The sequence below is a fragment of the Nycticebus coucang genome, chromosome 2 (assembly GCF_027406575.1).
Source record: "Nycticebus coucang isolate mNycCou1 chromosome 2, mNycCou1.pri, whole genome shotgun sequence".
In the NCBI taxonomy this organism is placed as follows: Eukaryota; Metazoa; Chordata; class Mammalia; order Primates; family Lorisidae; genus Nycticebus; species Nycticebus coucang.
Window position 1 is genome coordinate 132,395,479 of NC_069781.1, and position 16,030 is coordinate 132,411,508.

The 16,030-nt window shown below is 37.5% G+C and overlaps 1 protein-coding gene across 1 annotated transcript in view; it reads left to right on the forward strand.

Annotated features, from left to right (window-relative positions):
• WDR93 (WD repeat domain 93) overlaps window positions 1-16,030 on the forward strand; it is a 111,229-nt gene that overhangs the window by 63,958 nt on the left and 31,241 nt on the right. Inside the window, exons 8-9 of the mRNA XM_053581873.1 lie at window positions 7,582-7,663; window positions 11,736-11,907. Coding sequence (XP_053437848.1) covers window positions 7,582-7,663; window positions 11,736-11,907 — 254 coding nt within the window. The remainder of the gene's footprint in view (window positions 1-7,581; window positions 7,664-11,735; window positions 11,908-16,030) is intronic.

The window sequence follows — 16,030 nt, forward strand, 5'->3', positions numbered from 1 at the left end:
CCATGGTGTATGTGGCTGGCACCGTAACCTCTATGCTATGGGCACCAAGCCATTACTGTATTTTTTTATCACTTCCAGGAGTCTTTGGGGTTCTCTAAGTATAGGATCATCTCATCAGCAAAGAGAGAGAGTTTGACCTCCTTTGCTCCCCATTTGGATGCCCTTTATTTCCTTCTCTTGCCCGATTGTATTGGCTCAAACTTCTAGCACCATGCTGAATAGTAGTGGCAATAGAGGATGACCTTGTCTGGTTCCAGTTCTGAGTCAAAAAGCTTTCAGTTTTACTCCATTCAGTAAAATATTAGCTGTGGGTTTGTCATAAATGTCTTCAATCAATTTAAGAAATGTGCCATCTATGCCTATATTCTTCAGTGTTCTAATTTTATCGAGTGCTTTTTCTGCAACTATTGGGAGGATCATATGGTCTTTGTTGATATGGTTGATTATGTTTATGGACTTGCATGTGTTAAACTGGCCTTGCATCCCTAGGATGAAACCTACTTGATCATGGTGTATGACTTTTTTGATGAGAACCTGTAATCTATTGGCTAGGATTTTGTTGAGAATTTTTGCATCTATATTCATTAGTGAAATTGGTCTGAAGTTCTCCTTTTTAGTTGGGACTTTTCCTGGTTTTGGTATCAGGGTGATGTTTACTTTGTAGAACGTGTTGGCAAAGATTCCCTCCTCCCTCAATTTTTTTTAATAATTTCTGCAATATGGGAATAAGCTCTTCATTGAAGGTTTGATAGAATTCTGGTGTGAAGCCGTCTTGACCAGGGCATTTTTTTGTTGGGAGACTTTTTATTGTCTCTTTGATCTGAGGGCTTGAAATTGGTCTGTTCTGGAGATCTATTTCTTCCTAGCTAAGTCTAGGGAGAGGGTGTGATACCAAATATTGACCCATTTCCTTCACATTGTCAAATTACTGGGCATAGAATTTCTTGTAGTTTTCAGACGTAATATCTTGTATCTCTCCTGGCATCAGTTGTTATTTCCCCTTTATCATTTCTGGTTGAGGTCACTAGAGATTTTATTTTTCTATTTCTAGTTATTCTGGCCAAAGGTTTATCTATTTTATTTATTTTTTTCAAAAAACCAATTCCTTATTTCATTAATTTTATGAAGGATTCTTTTGTTTCTAATTTCATTTATCTGTGATTTAATTTTATTTTGTTTCTTCTACTGAGTTTAGGCTTAGATTGTTCTTTTTCCAATTCTATATGATAGTTTGTGAATTTGTTGTTGCGTGAACCGAGACGCGAACGAGCAGCAGCTTTGCTGTAGGTGTAAACTCGCTCCTGTAATTAGTAAGTCAAGAAACAGACTATACACCGTGGGATGGCATATAGCAAAGTTCTTTATTCCAAGTTTAAGTTTTATACTCTTCCAGTCACGTACACACCTAATCCATTATCTATTAGCTGAATTTTAACTTGAAAAAAAATATTTATCATATCAATGTAACCACTTGTGTAGTAAATCTCTTCCTCTAAACAGTGACTAGTTTTCCGAGCAGGGCACAAAGACGAAAACAGCTATAGGGGAACAGAGTTAATAGAAGAATATCTTCAAGCATTCACTCAGTTTACTCAGTATGAAGTAACGACTGTGACCTTCCTTCAGGGCAGAGCACCTATAGACCTCTGACAATATGTTGTTAACATATGTCAACCCTCTGGCCCTTATCTCTGAGGAAGGGTGGCATGCCCTTGGATCTGAGGCTTCACGGGGTGTACTGCTTCAGAGAAAAGGCCTAAGGAATTTTTACAATTCCAAAAAAACCTAACTCTGTGAGTAACCCAGGGGCGTCCAAGCGTCTTAAGCCTCTGGAAGAAAAGCATGTCATTTTAAACTCACACTGAATTTACTTTGTGTGCTTGATGTAGGATAAGTTTATTTCTAAATATTATCCTACGATTTGTTGATGTGCTCTTTCTGTTTTTCGGATGTAGGCATCTAAAGTGATAAATTTTCCTCTCAGGACTGCTTTAGCTATATTCCACAGGTTTTGGTAGCTTGTGTCTTCATTGTTGTTATGCTCAAGGAAGTTAATGGTTTTCTCTTTTATCCCTTCCTGCACCATTAATGCCTTGTAGTCTGAGAAGATACAAACTAAAATTTCAATTATTTTGATTCTGTTGAGGTCTGTTTTGTGTCCTAAGATATGATTGATTTTGGAGAATGTTCAATGGGCAGATGAGAAGAACGTGTGTTCTTTAGCTTTAGGATGGAGTGTTCTATATAGGTCTGTCAAGCGCAGTTGTTCTAAGGTCACATTTAAGTCCCTTGTATCTTTGTTTAGTTTCTGTTTAGAGGATCTGTCCAGTTCTGTGAGAGGAATGCTGAAGTCCCCTGCTATTATGGTGTTATGGGATATCATATTGCTCAGACTAATTAAGGTCTATTTTAGGAAACTGAGCATTGAAGTTGGGTGCATAAATATTTAGAATTGAAATGTCTCCTTGTTGTATGTTTCCCTTGACCAATATGAAGTGTCCATCATTGTCTTTTTTACTGTAGTTGCTTTAAATCCACTTGTATCTGAAAATAAGATCACAATCCCTTTTTTCTTCTGAATTCAATTTGCCTGAAAAATTGTCTTCCATCTCTCAACTCCTGACTTTTAATTTGTCCTTTGAGGCTAAGTGTGTTTCCTGAAGACAGCAAATGGATGGCTTACATTGTTTTGTTTGTTTGTTTTTATCTAATCAGCGGTCTACACCTTTTCAGTGGGGAAATTCAAGCCATTAACATTTATTGAGAGAATTGATAAGTGTGGTGGCATTCTAGTCATCTTATTTTGTGAAAGTCCATTGCTTAGTTTTATGTTTTGCGTCATTGTGGAAGCTAGGTTTTGTCCTTTAGTTTCTTGTTGCTTACTTTCCTGGTGGTCTATTGTGATGGTCAGTGTATAGAACAGGTGGAAGTATTTCCTATACAGCTGGTCTTGTGGCAAACTTTCTCTTTGTTTGCATATCAATAAAAGATTTGATTTGTCCATCAATTTTAAAGTTTATCTTAGCAGGATATAGAATTGGGGCTAGAAATTGTTTTGTTTAAGTAGATTAAAGGTAGATGACCATTGTCTTCTGGCTTGAAAAGTTTCATTTGAGAAGTCTGCAGTTACCCTGATAGGTTTTCTGAAGTAGGTCAATTGTATTTCCTCCTTGCAGCCTGCAGAATCTTTTCTTTTGTCTTGGCTTTGGACAGGTTCATCACAATGTGTCTTGGAGAAGCTAGATTTGAGTTGAGACAACTTGGAGTTCAATATCCCTCTGAAAGGAGTGTGTCAGAATCTTTGCTGATATTTGGGAAATTTTCATTTATAATTTTCTCCAGTATGGCTTCCATTCCTCTGGGGCATCCTTATTCCCCTTCTGGGATACTTATAACTCATATGTTTGAATACTTCACAAAGTCCCATACTTCTGTCAGTGAGCATTCTGCTTCCTCTCTCTCTTTTTCTCTGACTCTTTATATCTGAGCTAGCTCAAGAGCTTTGTCTTCTACCTCTGAGATTCTTTCTTTTTTGTGGTATAATCTGTTACTGATACTTTCTACTGCATCTTTAAGTTCCCTAATTGACTGCTTCAATTCTTTTGCCTCAGCTATATCCTTTCTATGTTCTTCATATCATTCACCTCTTATTTGATTCTGTTTTTGGATTTCCTTTTGGTTGTTTTCCACTTTCTGAGCAATTTCTTTCATTGCTTTTATCATCCATATATTAAATTCCCCTTCTGTCATTTCTAACATTTCTTTTTAGGTGGAATCCTCTGCAGCAGCTACCCCATGGTCCCTTGAGGGGGTTGCTCTGGTGTGGCTTTTCTTGTTGCCAGGATTTTTTTCTGCTGATTCTTCCTCTTGAGTATTTTCTTTTATCTGTTCCCTTACCCTAATTTTCTTTTCACTTCCTCTTGATCTTTAAGTTTACTGTGCCTCTGACCTAAGAGGTTGATGTGTCCCTTTTGTATAGGACTAAAAGGATGAGAAGATTGAAGAGCAAGAAGGGAAAAAAGATAAAAATAAAGTAAAAAGAGAAAGGAAAGAGAATAAGTAAAAGGGAAGATTGACAAAAAAAAAAAAAGAGAGAGAGAGAGAGGCACAGGAGTAATAGAGGTATACAGTAGGATACTTTGACCCACACCTTAAGAACCCCTCAATCTCTGTGGGTGCTGGGTTGGTTCCCTTGAGGTCTGCAGCTCTTTGCAGCCTATGCAGACAAAGTACCCCACCTCCACCAAATAGGAAGAAAAACAAAAACACTGTAAATCAAACCAAAACAAACAAAAACCTTATGGGATAAAATTGGGGGGGAGACAAATAACAGGGGCAGAAAAACTAGGGAAAATGAAGCTCTTATTATTAAAAAAGGCAACAATGAAAAATTATATTTACACTAGAAAAATGAAAGAAAAAGAAAAATCGGGGGGAGGGGTGAAATAAACAAAAACAAAGCAATATATATATCTTGGTGTGTATTGCCTGGGAAACAGGTGATCTTCTGGAGTATGAGATGCTAATCACAATGCTGGTACAGCTGTATAAGATGGAGACTGGAAGCCTCTACTGGCTACTTTGCCCTCTAACCCCACAGGGTTGAGAGCTTGAAACTCTGCTCAGACTGCTTAAAAGACACCTTAAACCATGACCCTTGGCTAAACAGTGAAAAAGAAAGCATATGTTGCTGGGAACTCTCCTGAAGTGGCTGCCAGCTTATTAGGCCTGCCAAACTGGCCTCACTCTACACCCCTGAGGGCTAAGGTTGCAAGGCAACCTACTGCTGAATAATGAAATCCCTGCTCTTCTCTGGTGTCTCAGTCCTGGCCTCTGGGCTCTATTCAAAGTCACTTGAACACTTGACTAGAGTCTCCCAGCACAAGCCTTGCTCTGAGACCCTGAGGGCAGAGCCTGTAGGAAACTACAGTGGCTGTGCATGGCTCACAGCCAAACAATGAAAGCCCTTTTCTAGCCCAACATCTCAGTCCTAGACTCTGAAGTCTGCTAAAAGTCACTTGCACACTCGCCCAAGTTTCCCCAAGGTAGCTCAAACAAGTGCCCAACACCAAAAAAAGAAAACACCCCACAAGGAAAGCATTCCCTGTCTGCAATCTCGCTGTTGCTGTAGCTACAGCCGCAGCAGCGCTATATATAGCCTCAGACCAAACACAACCACTTTCTACTTCTTCACTGCTTTTGTCCTCCTCCTGGGGTCCAGAAGTCTCCTACTGTCTCCCTGTGTCCCCTAAGGGATTTTTCTGGGCAAAGCCCACAAGTCAGAGTTGCCTGGAGTCTTCTCTGCCCAATCTCACCATGCCCAGTTGCAAAGAAGCTGTTACTTGGCTGCCATCTTGCCTGGAACCTCTGAGTTCATCGTCTTTTTAAATTTTTGAGCCTGTTAAGTCATAATTCATTGAATTTACTCTTTTTTTTTTTTTTAACAGAGTCTCATTTTGTTGCCCTCAGTAGAGTGCCATGGCATCATAGCTGACAGCAACCTCAAACTCTTGGGTTCAAGCCATTCACTTGCCTCAGCCTCCTGAGTAGCTGGGACTATGGGCACCTGTCACAACATCAGGCTATTTTTTAGAGACAGGGTCTCGCTCTTGCTCAGGCTGGTCTCAAACTCCTGAGCTCAACCAATCCATTCATCTGGGCCTCCCAGATTGCTAGAATTAAGGCATGAGCCACTGCTCATGGCCCTAATTCATTTTATTCTAATTTATTAGGCTATGTGCTTGTACGTTTCTCCCATTTTTAAATCTCCTCTGGCTCTCGCTCCTAGTATTATTTTGCCTTCTTTTTATTTTTAAATAATCTCTTCAATAAATAAATAAACAAATTCTTCATAGATACAACTTGCTGATTTGAATTTGCTAATATTTTGTTAAGATATTTTTGCATCTATCTTTATGAAAAATATAGTTTCGTTTTCTTGTAACATCTTTGCTCATGTTATCAGGGTAATGCTGGCACTGTGTAATGAGTCAGAGAATGTTCTGCCTCTTCTATTTTCTGGAAGATTTTGTGTAGAATTGGTATTATTTCTTCCTAAAATGTTTACTAGAATTCACTAATGAAGGCATCTGGTCCTGAAATTTTCTTTATGAAATGACAAATTAAATTCATTTAGTAGATAAAGGGCTATTTGTGTTATCTATTTCTTCTTGAACAGGGTTTTGTATCCTGTGTCTCTCAAAGAATTTGTGTATTTTATCTAAGTTGTCAAATTTATTGGCTTAGTGTTGTTCATAGCATTCCTTTATTACCCTTTTGTCATATATAAAATCTGTTGTGGTGTCATCTCTCATCCCTAACATGGGTAATTTGTGTCTTCTTTTTTTTTTTTTTCTTTATCAGCTTGGCTAGAGGTTTATCAATTTTATTCATCTTTTCAACAGAACAAACTTTTGGTTTCATATTTTTTTTCTATTTACTAATTTCTATCTCAGTGATTTCTAGTTTTATTTTTGTTATTTCCTTTGTTCTGCTTTCTTTGGGTTTAGTTTTTTCCTTGTCTGCTAGTTTCTAGAAGCTGAAACTTATCATTGATCCGAGATACTTCTTCTCTGATATAGACATTTTAGTGCTAGAATAAATTTATGTATAATTACTGCTTTAGCTGCATCTTTTAAATTTTGATTTGTTTTAATTTCCATTCAATTAATAGTATTTTTAATTTGCTTTTCATTTCTTTTTTGACCAATGGATTATTCACAAGCATGTTATTTAGCATCTAAAGATTAGAATGTTACAGATACTTTCTTTTATGGGTTTCTAATTGAATTCCTTTGTGATCAGAGAGTATACTTTACATATTTGAATCCTTTTGAGTTTATTGAGACTTGTTTCATGCCTGCATATATGACATAATGTGGTTCAACTCGGTAATGTTATTTGTGCACTTGAAAAGAACTGCTGCTATTGGTCACAACTGAGTCTGCCATAGCCTTACTGCTTTTCCTTCTGTATCCTTCCTGTGTTCTTACTGATTTTCTGTCTACTTATTCTACCAGCTATTGAAAGAGGAATCTAAGATTGTAGATTTATCTATTTCTTTTTTCACTTCTATGAGTTTTTGCTTCATATATTTTGAAACTGTTAATAATTTGTAATGTTATGTCTTCTGATGAATTGATCATATTATCATTATTTGCTCTTTGATATCTGATATTTTTTGTTCTTAAATCTTCTATGTCAGATATTAGTATGGCCACCCCAACTTTCTTTTGATTAGTTTTAGTAATCAAAAAGCAAGTATCTTTGTCTATATTTTTACTTTTAATGTATTTTTGCCATTATATTTAAAATGAGGTGTTGTTTTTTTTTTAACAGCATAGAGTTGGGTCTTGCCTTTTATTCACTTTGACAATCTCTGCCTCTTAACCTGGGATATTTACACCATATATATTTAATGTGATTATTGGTATGTTTGGATTTAAATCTACCACCTTGCTATATACTTTCTCCTTGTCCAAGCTATTTTTCTTCCTTTTTCCTATTTTTCTGCCTTCTTTTAGAATGAGTGTTTTTAATGATTCCATTTTATATCTTTTATTGGCCTTTTTCTTATTTTAGGATGTAATTTGTTTTAAAGGAGATGTGAAGTTGAGTCCTCCAGTTTACATAATGAAGATCAAACCACCTAAACCTATTACTGGTAAGTATAATTCAACTAATACTGTCTTTTCTTTTGCCATTGATTTCTCCATTTTTTTTTTCTTTCTTTGCCTTTCTCCACATTTCTAATGTTTTCTACAGGCAGTCTCTGGGTGGTAATGAGATAGGTTCTGTAGGTTTGTTCTTAAGTTGAATTTGTATGTAAGTAGGAACAGGTACATTTACCTATAACCTGTAATAGCCTCCATTCATAAGTGTGAGTTGTACGTAAGTCAGATGTTTATAACCTGGGGACTGCCTGTGTTTATTAGCAGTAATATCTAAATTAAAGTTTACTTAATTTAGATATTACTTAAATTAAGTTACTATTTTAGTTTACTTAAATTAAGTTACTATTAGCATAGTTCTAAAGAGGAAACTTCTTAAAACTTATAAGCTGGGGCGGTGCCTGTAGCTCAGAGGAGTAAGGCACTGGTCCCATATACCAAGAGGTGGCAAGTTCAAACCCAGCCCTGGCCACAAAAAAAAAAAAAAAAAAAAACTGCAAAAAAAAATCTTACAAGCTCTGGGACCTTAAAACAAAAATTCTGACTCTGCCTAGGGTGGAAACAAAGGCTTTGTCAAAGAAAGGGACATTTGGGCAAGGTTTTAAAGAATAAGTGGGAGTTAGTTGAGAGGAGTAGAATAGAGCATCCCCTTAGCACTTGCACATCATCTCAAAGATAGAGCCACAGAACAAATATGTTCACTGTGGCATTTTTTTACAGAGGCAAAAGACTGGTTAGATAAAATCTGATACACATATACAAAGGAATACTTTTCAACCATTAAAAAACAAGAGGGAAATGTAAAGGCCAAGAATGGATAATTTACTCTTATAAAAGAACACAATGGTAGGACTTACTCTATCAAGATTCATTACAAAACTACAGTAAATTCTAACAGTAATTAAGACAAGATAAAATAGGTAAGCAAATAATAGAAATTCATTACAAAACTACAGTAAATTCTAACAGTAATTAAGACGATAAAATAGGTAAGCAAATAATAGAAATTCATTACAAAACTACAGTAAATTCTAACAGTAATTAAGACAAGATAAAATAGGTAAGCAAATAATAGAAATATAGAAGAATTGTAAAAATGTAGATAGATAGAAATAGTGGGTAGAAAAATAGATGATTGAGTAGATGAATGAAACAGAATAGAGAAGCCAGAACAGACGCATGCATGAATGGATTCTTGATGCATTACAGAGGCAGCACCACAGAGCAGAAGAGAAAGGGTGATCATTTCAGTAAGCTATGCTGCTTGTCCATATGGAGACAAAAATAAAATGTAAGCCCTGCCTCACATCATACACAAAACTAAATTCCATATGAATTGTAGAAGTAAATATGAAGGACAAAGCAATAAAGCTATTAGAAAATAATATAAACAATATCCTTATGGCCTCAGGGTAGGGAAAGAGTTTTAACCAAGACACAAAAAGTACTTAAAATACAGGGAAAAATTTATAAATTTGATTACATTAAAAATTTGGCTTTGATTGCATTAAAATTAATTCTAAGCATCTGAAGACATCATTAATAGCCTGAAAGAGCAAGCCACAGAGAGGGAAAAGGATTTGCAAAACACATATAACTTATTAATGGTCCATATCCAGAATATACAAAGAATCCCTACAAGTTATTAAAGAACAAGATAATACAGCACAAGACAGGCAAGAATACCTTACAAGCCACTCACAAAAGAAGTTATTCAAATAACCAATAAACATATAGAAAGATTCTCACTGTCATTAATCCTAAAAGAAATACAAATTAAAACCACAATGAAATACCACTACACATACACTAGGAAGGCTAAAATTGTAAAAGATTTACCATACTAAGTGTTGGTGAGGATGCGAACAATCAGAACTTCCATACATTGGATTTAACAACAAAAATTGGTACATCCACTTTAGTATTATCTAATAAAATTGACAATAATTTATATCCTATCACCCAGCATTTGAACTCCTAGGTAGGGTGACCAACCATACTATTTTGCCTGGGATGTGAGATTTTCTGTGCTAAAGCTAGGAAACTTCTAGACAAACGCATTTAAGTCACGCTACTTGTAGGTAGGTACCCATAGAGTTGCAAGCAAATGTATACCAGAAGACATGCACCAGAATGGTGATAGTGACATGATTTTTAACAGCCTCAAACAGAAAATAACCAAAAGTCTATCAATAGTAGAACAGATAGATTATACTATGTTTATTCAGTAGAATATTATACAGCAATGAGAATGAACAAATCACAGCTACCCACACAAAATGGATAAAGCTCACAAACAATACTGAGCAGAACACAAGCATAGATTAATACTATGTGGTTCCCTTATGTACAGTTCAAACTCAGGCAAAAAAAAAAGCCTGTAATGTTGAGGATGCATGTTAGTGGTAAAAGTGTAAATAACTGCAGTGAAGTGGCTCCCATGAAAGTCAGGAGAGTACTTGCAAGTATACCCAGTGGGCTGTGATTAGAAAGGGCCCTTGGGAAATTCTACGGAACTGGTGACACTCTGTTTCTTGACCTGAGTAGATAATACCAGATGTTTGGTTTATAACAAATTACTAAGATACTTATTTTATGCTCTTTTCACAACATGAAAAAGATATGAAAAATTATTTAGTTATTAAATAACAATGAGGAGGGGCTGTGTGAAGTCTTTTCCAAAATACTTCAAGTGAAAATACAAAGGATGTAGGCTCAGTGCCTGTAGCTCAAGTGGCTAAGGCGCCAGCCACATAAACCAGAGTTGGTGGGTTCAAATCCAGCCCTGGCCTGCCAAACAACAATGACAACTACAACCAAAACATAGCCAGGCATTGTGGCAAGCGCCTGTTGTCCCAGATACTTGGGAGGCTGAGGCAAGAGAATCACTTAAGCCCAGGAGTTGGAGGTTGCTGTGGGCTGTGATGCCATGGCACCCTACCCAAGGTGACAGCTTGAAGCTCTGTCTCTAAAATAAAATAAAATAAAGAAAATATAAGGGATATAGTAACAACAGTTCTCAAATTTCAGCTACATCAGACTCCTTTGGAGAACTTGTTAAAACCCAGATACCCAGGCATCGCCTATGGCTCAAAGGAGTAGGGTGCCGGCTCCATGGCTCCATTTACCAGAGGTGGCAGGTTCAAACCCAGCCCCGGCCAAAAGCTGCAAAAAAAAAAAAAAAAACCAGATACTCCACTGCAGAGTTCCTGCTCCAGTGGGCCTGAGGCCTGAGAATCTATATTTCTAACATGTACCCAGGTGACTGATCCTGCTGATTGGATGCCACCCATTGGGAACTGTTGGGGTATCATATGATACCATCTGTTTATGAAACAGGTGTCCCTCTAGAAAGTTATGCAGGAAACTGGTGACAGTTGTTGTCTCTGAGGAAGAAGCCAGGGGCATTTTGGGACCCACCTGGCAACTTGAATTAACCCAGGCACCTTCCAAAGTGAACAGAATTCTGAAACTTGGGGTGTGAACCCAGAAAATAAGTCACCTATTTTTACTGAGGATTTAGGAATTGATGAAAAAAAAGGAAATACATAATTATTAGGAAAGGGAGTAATAAGAAAAATGACTAACAGAGAAGGGAGTTTTTTTTTCTTTTTAAAGAAGGTAATTAGATGGACATCAGCAGAGGAAGAATCTTGGACTGCCTAAGTGTAGGGTCTTCAGCAGTGGCTAAAAGGTGATGGTGATAGGTGGGTCGAGGGCCTACCTTAGCTGAGGGGACAGCAATAGCAATCAGACATCTCTAGTGACACAGTCAGCATTTCCCTGGCCTCCCTCACAGAGCTTCTGTGATCCAGAAGCAGAGAGAATAATGTGGGGGATGAAGATGTAGGAAGAAAAAGAGGGAGGGCTGCTCTTCTGTCAGCTGGTGAGGTAGGGGAGAGATGAGATTACTGAACACCTGGGCTCATTGACCAATTACAGAGCAAGAACAGATTTCCAGGATGAGGAGTTCTGTAGGAAACCTGAAAAGATGGAGGACACAGGGGGAAATCAGGAAAGGGAGAGTCAGGTGGCTTGACTAACTCAGGAATATTTTCAACGCAGGCACCACATTTAAAAGTCCCCTGGAAGTCTTTGCAAAGATAGAGGACTGCTATGGGCTGGGCTCCGGGCAGAACCACTTCATCAAGGAAAGTCAGTGGGAGCAGCAGGCAGAGATCCTTGGGGCCTCCTGCAGGAAGCACCTGGATGGCGCATGGGAGGAGGAATCCATCAGGTGAGCAGGAACCCCCAGAGGTGCTCTCAACACAGGGCAGTCAACCCAAGGACCAAATTCAGCAGATATTTTGAAATGTTTGGAGATGGTTTAAACATAGAATGAAGTCTGATAGCATGGATTGTTTTCTTTTTTTTTTTTTTTTGTTTATTGTTGGGGATTCATTGAGGGTACAATAAGCCAGTTACACTGATTACAATTGTTAGGTAAAGTCCCTCTTGCAATCGTGTCTTGCCCCCATAAAGTGTGACACACACTAAGGCCCCACCCCCCTCCCTCCATCCCTCTTTCTGCTTCCCCCCCCATAACCTTAATTGTCATTAATTGTCCTCATATCAAGATTGAGTACATAGGATTCATGCTTCTCCATTCTTGTGATGCTTTACTAAGAATAATGTCTTCCACTTCCATCCAGGTTAATACGAAGGATGTAAAGTCTCCATTTTTTTTAATGGCTGAATAGTATTCCATGGTATACATATACCACAGCTTGTTAATCCATTCCTGGGTTGGTGGGCATTTAGGCTCTTTCCACATTTTGGCGATTGTAAATTGAGCTGCAATAAACAGTCTAGTACAAGTGTCCTTATGATAAAAGGGTTTTTTTCCTTCTGGGTAGATGCCCAGTAATGGGATTGCAGGATCGAATGGGAGGTCTAGCTTGAGTGCTTTGAGGTTTCTCCATACTTCCTTCCAGAAGGGTTGTACTAGTTTGCAGTCCCACCAGCAGTGTAAAAGTGTTCCCTTCTCTCCACATCCACGCCAGCATCTGCAGTTTTGAGATTTTGTGATGTGGGCCATTCTCACTGGGGTTAGATGATATCTCAGGGATGTTTTGATTTGCATTTCTCTAATATATAGAGATGATGAACATTTTTTCATGTGTTTGTTAGCCATTCGTCTGTCGTCTTTAGAGAAAGTTCTATTCATGTCTCTTGCCCATTGATATATGGGATTGTTGGCTTTTTTCATGTGGATTAATTTGAGTTCTCTATAGATCCTGGTTATCAAGCTTTTGTCTGATTGAAAATATGCAAATATCCTTTCCCATTGTGTAGGTTGTCTCTTTGCTTTGGTTATTGTCTCCTTAGCTGTACAGAAGCTTTTCAGTTTAATGAAGTCCCATTTGTTTATTTTTGTTGTTGTTGCAATTGCCATGGCAGTCTTCTTCATGAAGTCTTCACCCAGACCAATATCTTCCAGTGTTTTTCCTATGCTTTCTTGGAGGATTTTTATTGTTTCATGCCTTAAATTTAAGTCCTTTATCCATCTTGAGTCAATTTTTGTGAGTGGGGAAAGGTGTGGGTCCAGTTTCAGTCTTTTACATGTAGACATCCAGTTCTCCCAACACCATTTATTGAATAGGGAGTCTTTCCCCCAAGGTAAGTTCTTGTTTGGTTTATCGAAGATTAGGTGGTTGTAAGATGTTAGTTTCATTTCTTGGTGTTCAATTCGATTCCAAGTGTCTATGTCTCTGTTTTTGTGCCAGTACCATGCTGTCTTGACCACTATGGCTTTGTAGTACAGACTAAAATCTGGTATACTGATGCCCCCAGCTTTATTTTTGTTACTAAGAACTGCCTTAGCTATACAGGGGTTTTTCCGGTTCCATACAAAACGCAGAATCATTTTTTCCAAATCTTGAAAGTACGATGTAGGTACTTTGATAGGAATGGCATTGAATAGGTAGATTGCTTTGGGAAGTATAGACATTTTAACAATGTTGATTCTTCCCATCCATGAGCATGGTATGTTCTTCCATTTGTTAATATCCTCTGCTATTTCCTTTCTGAGGAGTTCATAGTTTTCTTTATAGAGGTCCTTCACCTCCTTCGTTAGGTAGATTCCTAGGTATTTCATTTTCTTTGAAACTATGGTGAAGGGAGTTGTGTCCTTAATTAGCTTCTCATCTTGACTGTTATTGGTGTATACAAAGGCTACTGACTTGTGGACATTGATTTTATATCCTGAAACATTACTGTATTTTTTGATGACTTCTAGGAGTCTTGTGGTTGAGTCTTTGGGGTTCTCTAAGTATAAGATCATGTCGTCAGCAAAGAGGGAGAGTTTGACCTCCTCTGCTCCCATTTGGATTCCCTTTATTTCCTTGTCTTGCCTAATTGTATTGGCTAGAACTTCCAGCACTATGTTGAATAGTAAAGGTGACAGAGGACAACCTTGTCTGGTTCCAGTTCTAAGAGGAAAAGCTTTCAGTTTTACTCCATTCAGTAAAATATTGGCTGTGGGTTTGTCATAGATAGCTTCAATCAGTTTTAGAAATGTGCCACCTATGCCTATACTCTTCAGTGTTCTAATTAGAAAAGGATGCTGGATTTTATCAAATGCTTTTTCTGCATCTATTGAGAGGATCATGTGATATTTATTTTTGCCTCTGTTAATATGGTGGATAACGTTTATGGACTTGCGTATGTTAAACCAGCCTTGCATCCCTGGGATGAAGCCTACTTGATCATGATGAATGACTTTTTTGATGATAAGCTGTAATCTATTGGCTAGGATTTTGTTGAGAATTTTTCCATCTATATTCATGAGTGAGATTGGTCTGAAATTCTCCTTTTTGTTTGGGTCTTTTCCTGGCTTTGGTATCAGGGTGATGTTTGCTTCATAGAATGTGTTGGGGAAGATTCCTTCTTCCTCAGTTTTTTGGAATAATTTCTGCAGTACAGGAATAAGCTCTTCCTTGAAGGTTTGATAGAATTCTGGAGTGAAGCCATCTGGACCAGGGCATTTTTTAGTTGGAAGCTTTTTGATTGTTTCTTTGATCTCAGTGCTTGAAATTGGTCTGTTCAGGAGCTCTATTTCTTCCTGGCTAAGTCTAGGGAGAGGGTGTCATTCCAAATATTGATCCATTTCCTTCACATTGTCAAATTTCTGGGCATAGAGTTTCCGGTAGTATTCAGAGATGATCTCTTGTATCTCTGTGGGATCAGATGTTATTTCCCCTTTATCGTTTCTGATTGAGGTTACTAGAGATTTTACTTTTCTATTTCTAGTTAGTCTGGCCAATGGTTTATCTATTTTATTTATTTTTTCAAAAAACCAACTCCTTGTTTCATTAATTTTCTGAATGATTCTTTTGTTTTCAATTTCATTGATCTCTGATTTGATTTTGGATATTTCTTTTCTTCTACTGAGTTTAGGCTTAGATTGTTCTTCTTTTTCCAATTCCATAAGATCTCTTGTGAGATTGTTGATGTGCTCTCTTTCTGTTTTTCGAATGTAGGCATCTAAAGCGATGAATTTTCCTCTCAAAACTGCTTCTGCAGTATCCCACAGGTTTTGGTAGCTTGTGTCTTCATTGTTGTTATGCTCAAGGAAGTTAATGATTTCCTGTTTTATTTCTTCCTGCACCTATCTGTTATTCAACAGAAGATTGTTTAATTTCCATGCCTTTGGGTGGGGTTGAGCATTTTTGTTAGAGTTGAGTTCCACCTTTAGTGCCTTATGGTCTGAAAAGATACAAGATAAAATTTCAATTCTTTTGATTCTGTTGATATTTGTTTTGTGTCCCAGGATATGATTAATTTTGGAGAATGTTCCATGGGGTGATGAGAAGAATGTATATTCTTTGTCTTTGGGGTGGAGTGTTCTATATGCGTCTATCAAGCATAGTTGTTCTAGGGTCTCATTTAAATCTCTTATATCTTTGTTTAATTTCTGTTTAGAGGATCTGTCCAGCTCTGTAAGAGGAGTGTTAAAGTCCCCTGTGATTATGGTATTATCAGATATCATATTGCTCAGACTGAGTAAGGTCTGCTTCAAGAATCTGGGAGCATTTAAATTGGGTGCATAAATATTTAGAATTGAAATATCTTCTTGTTGTAGTTTTCCCTTGACCAATATAAAGTGACCATCTTTGTCTTTTTTGACTTTAGTTGCTTTAAATCCACATGTATCTGAAAATAAGATTGCAACTCCTCTTTTCTTCTGAATTCCATTTGCCTGAAAAATTGTCTTCCAACCCTTAACTCGGAGCTTTAATTTGTCTTTTGAAGCCAGGTGTGTTTCTTGCAGACAGCAAATGGATGGCTTGTGTTTTTTAATCCAGTAAGCCAATCTATGTCTCTTCAGTGGGGAATTCAAGCCATTAACATTTATGGAG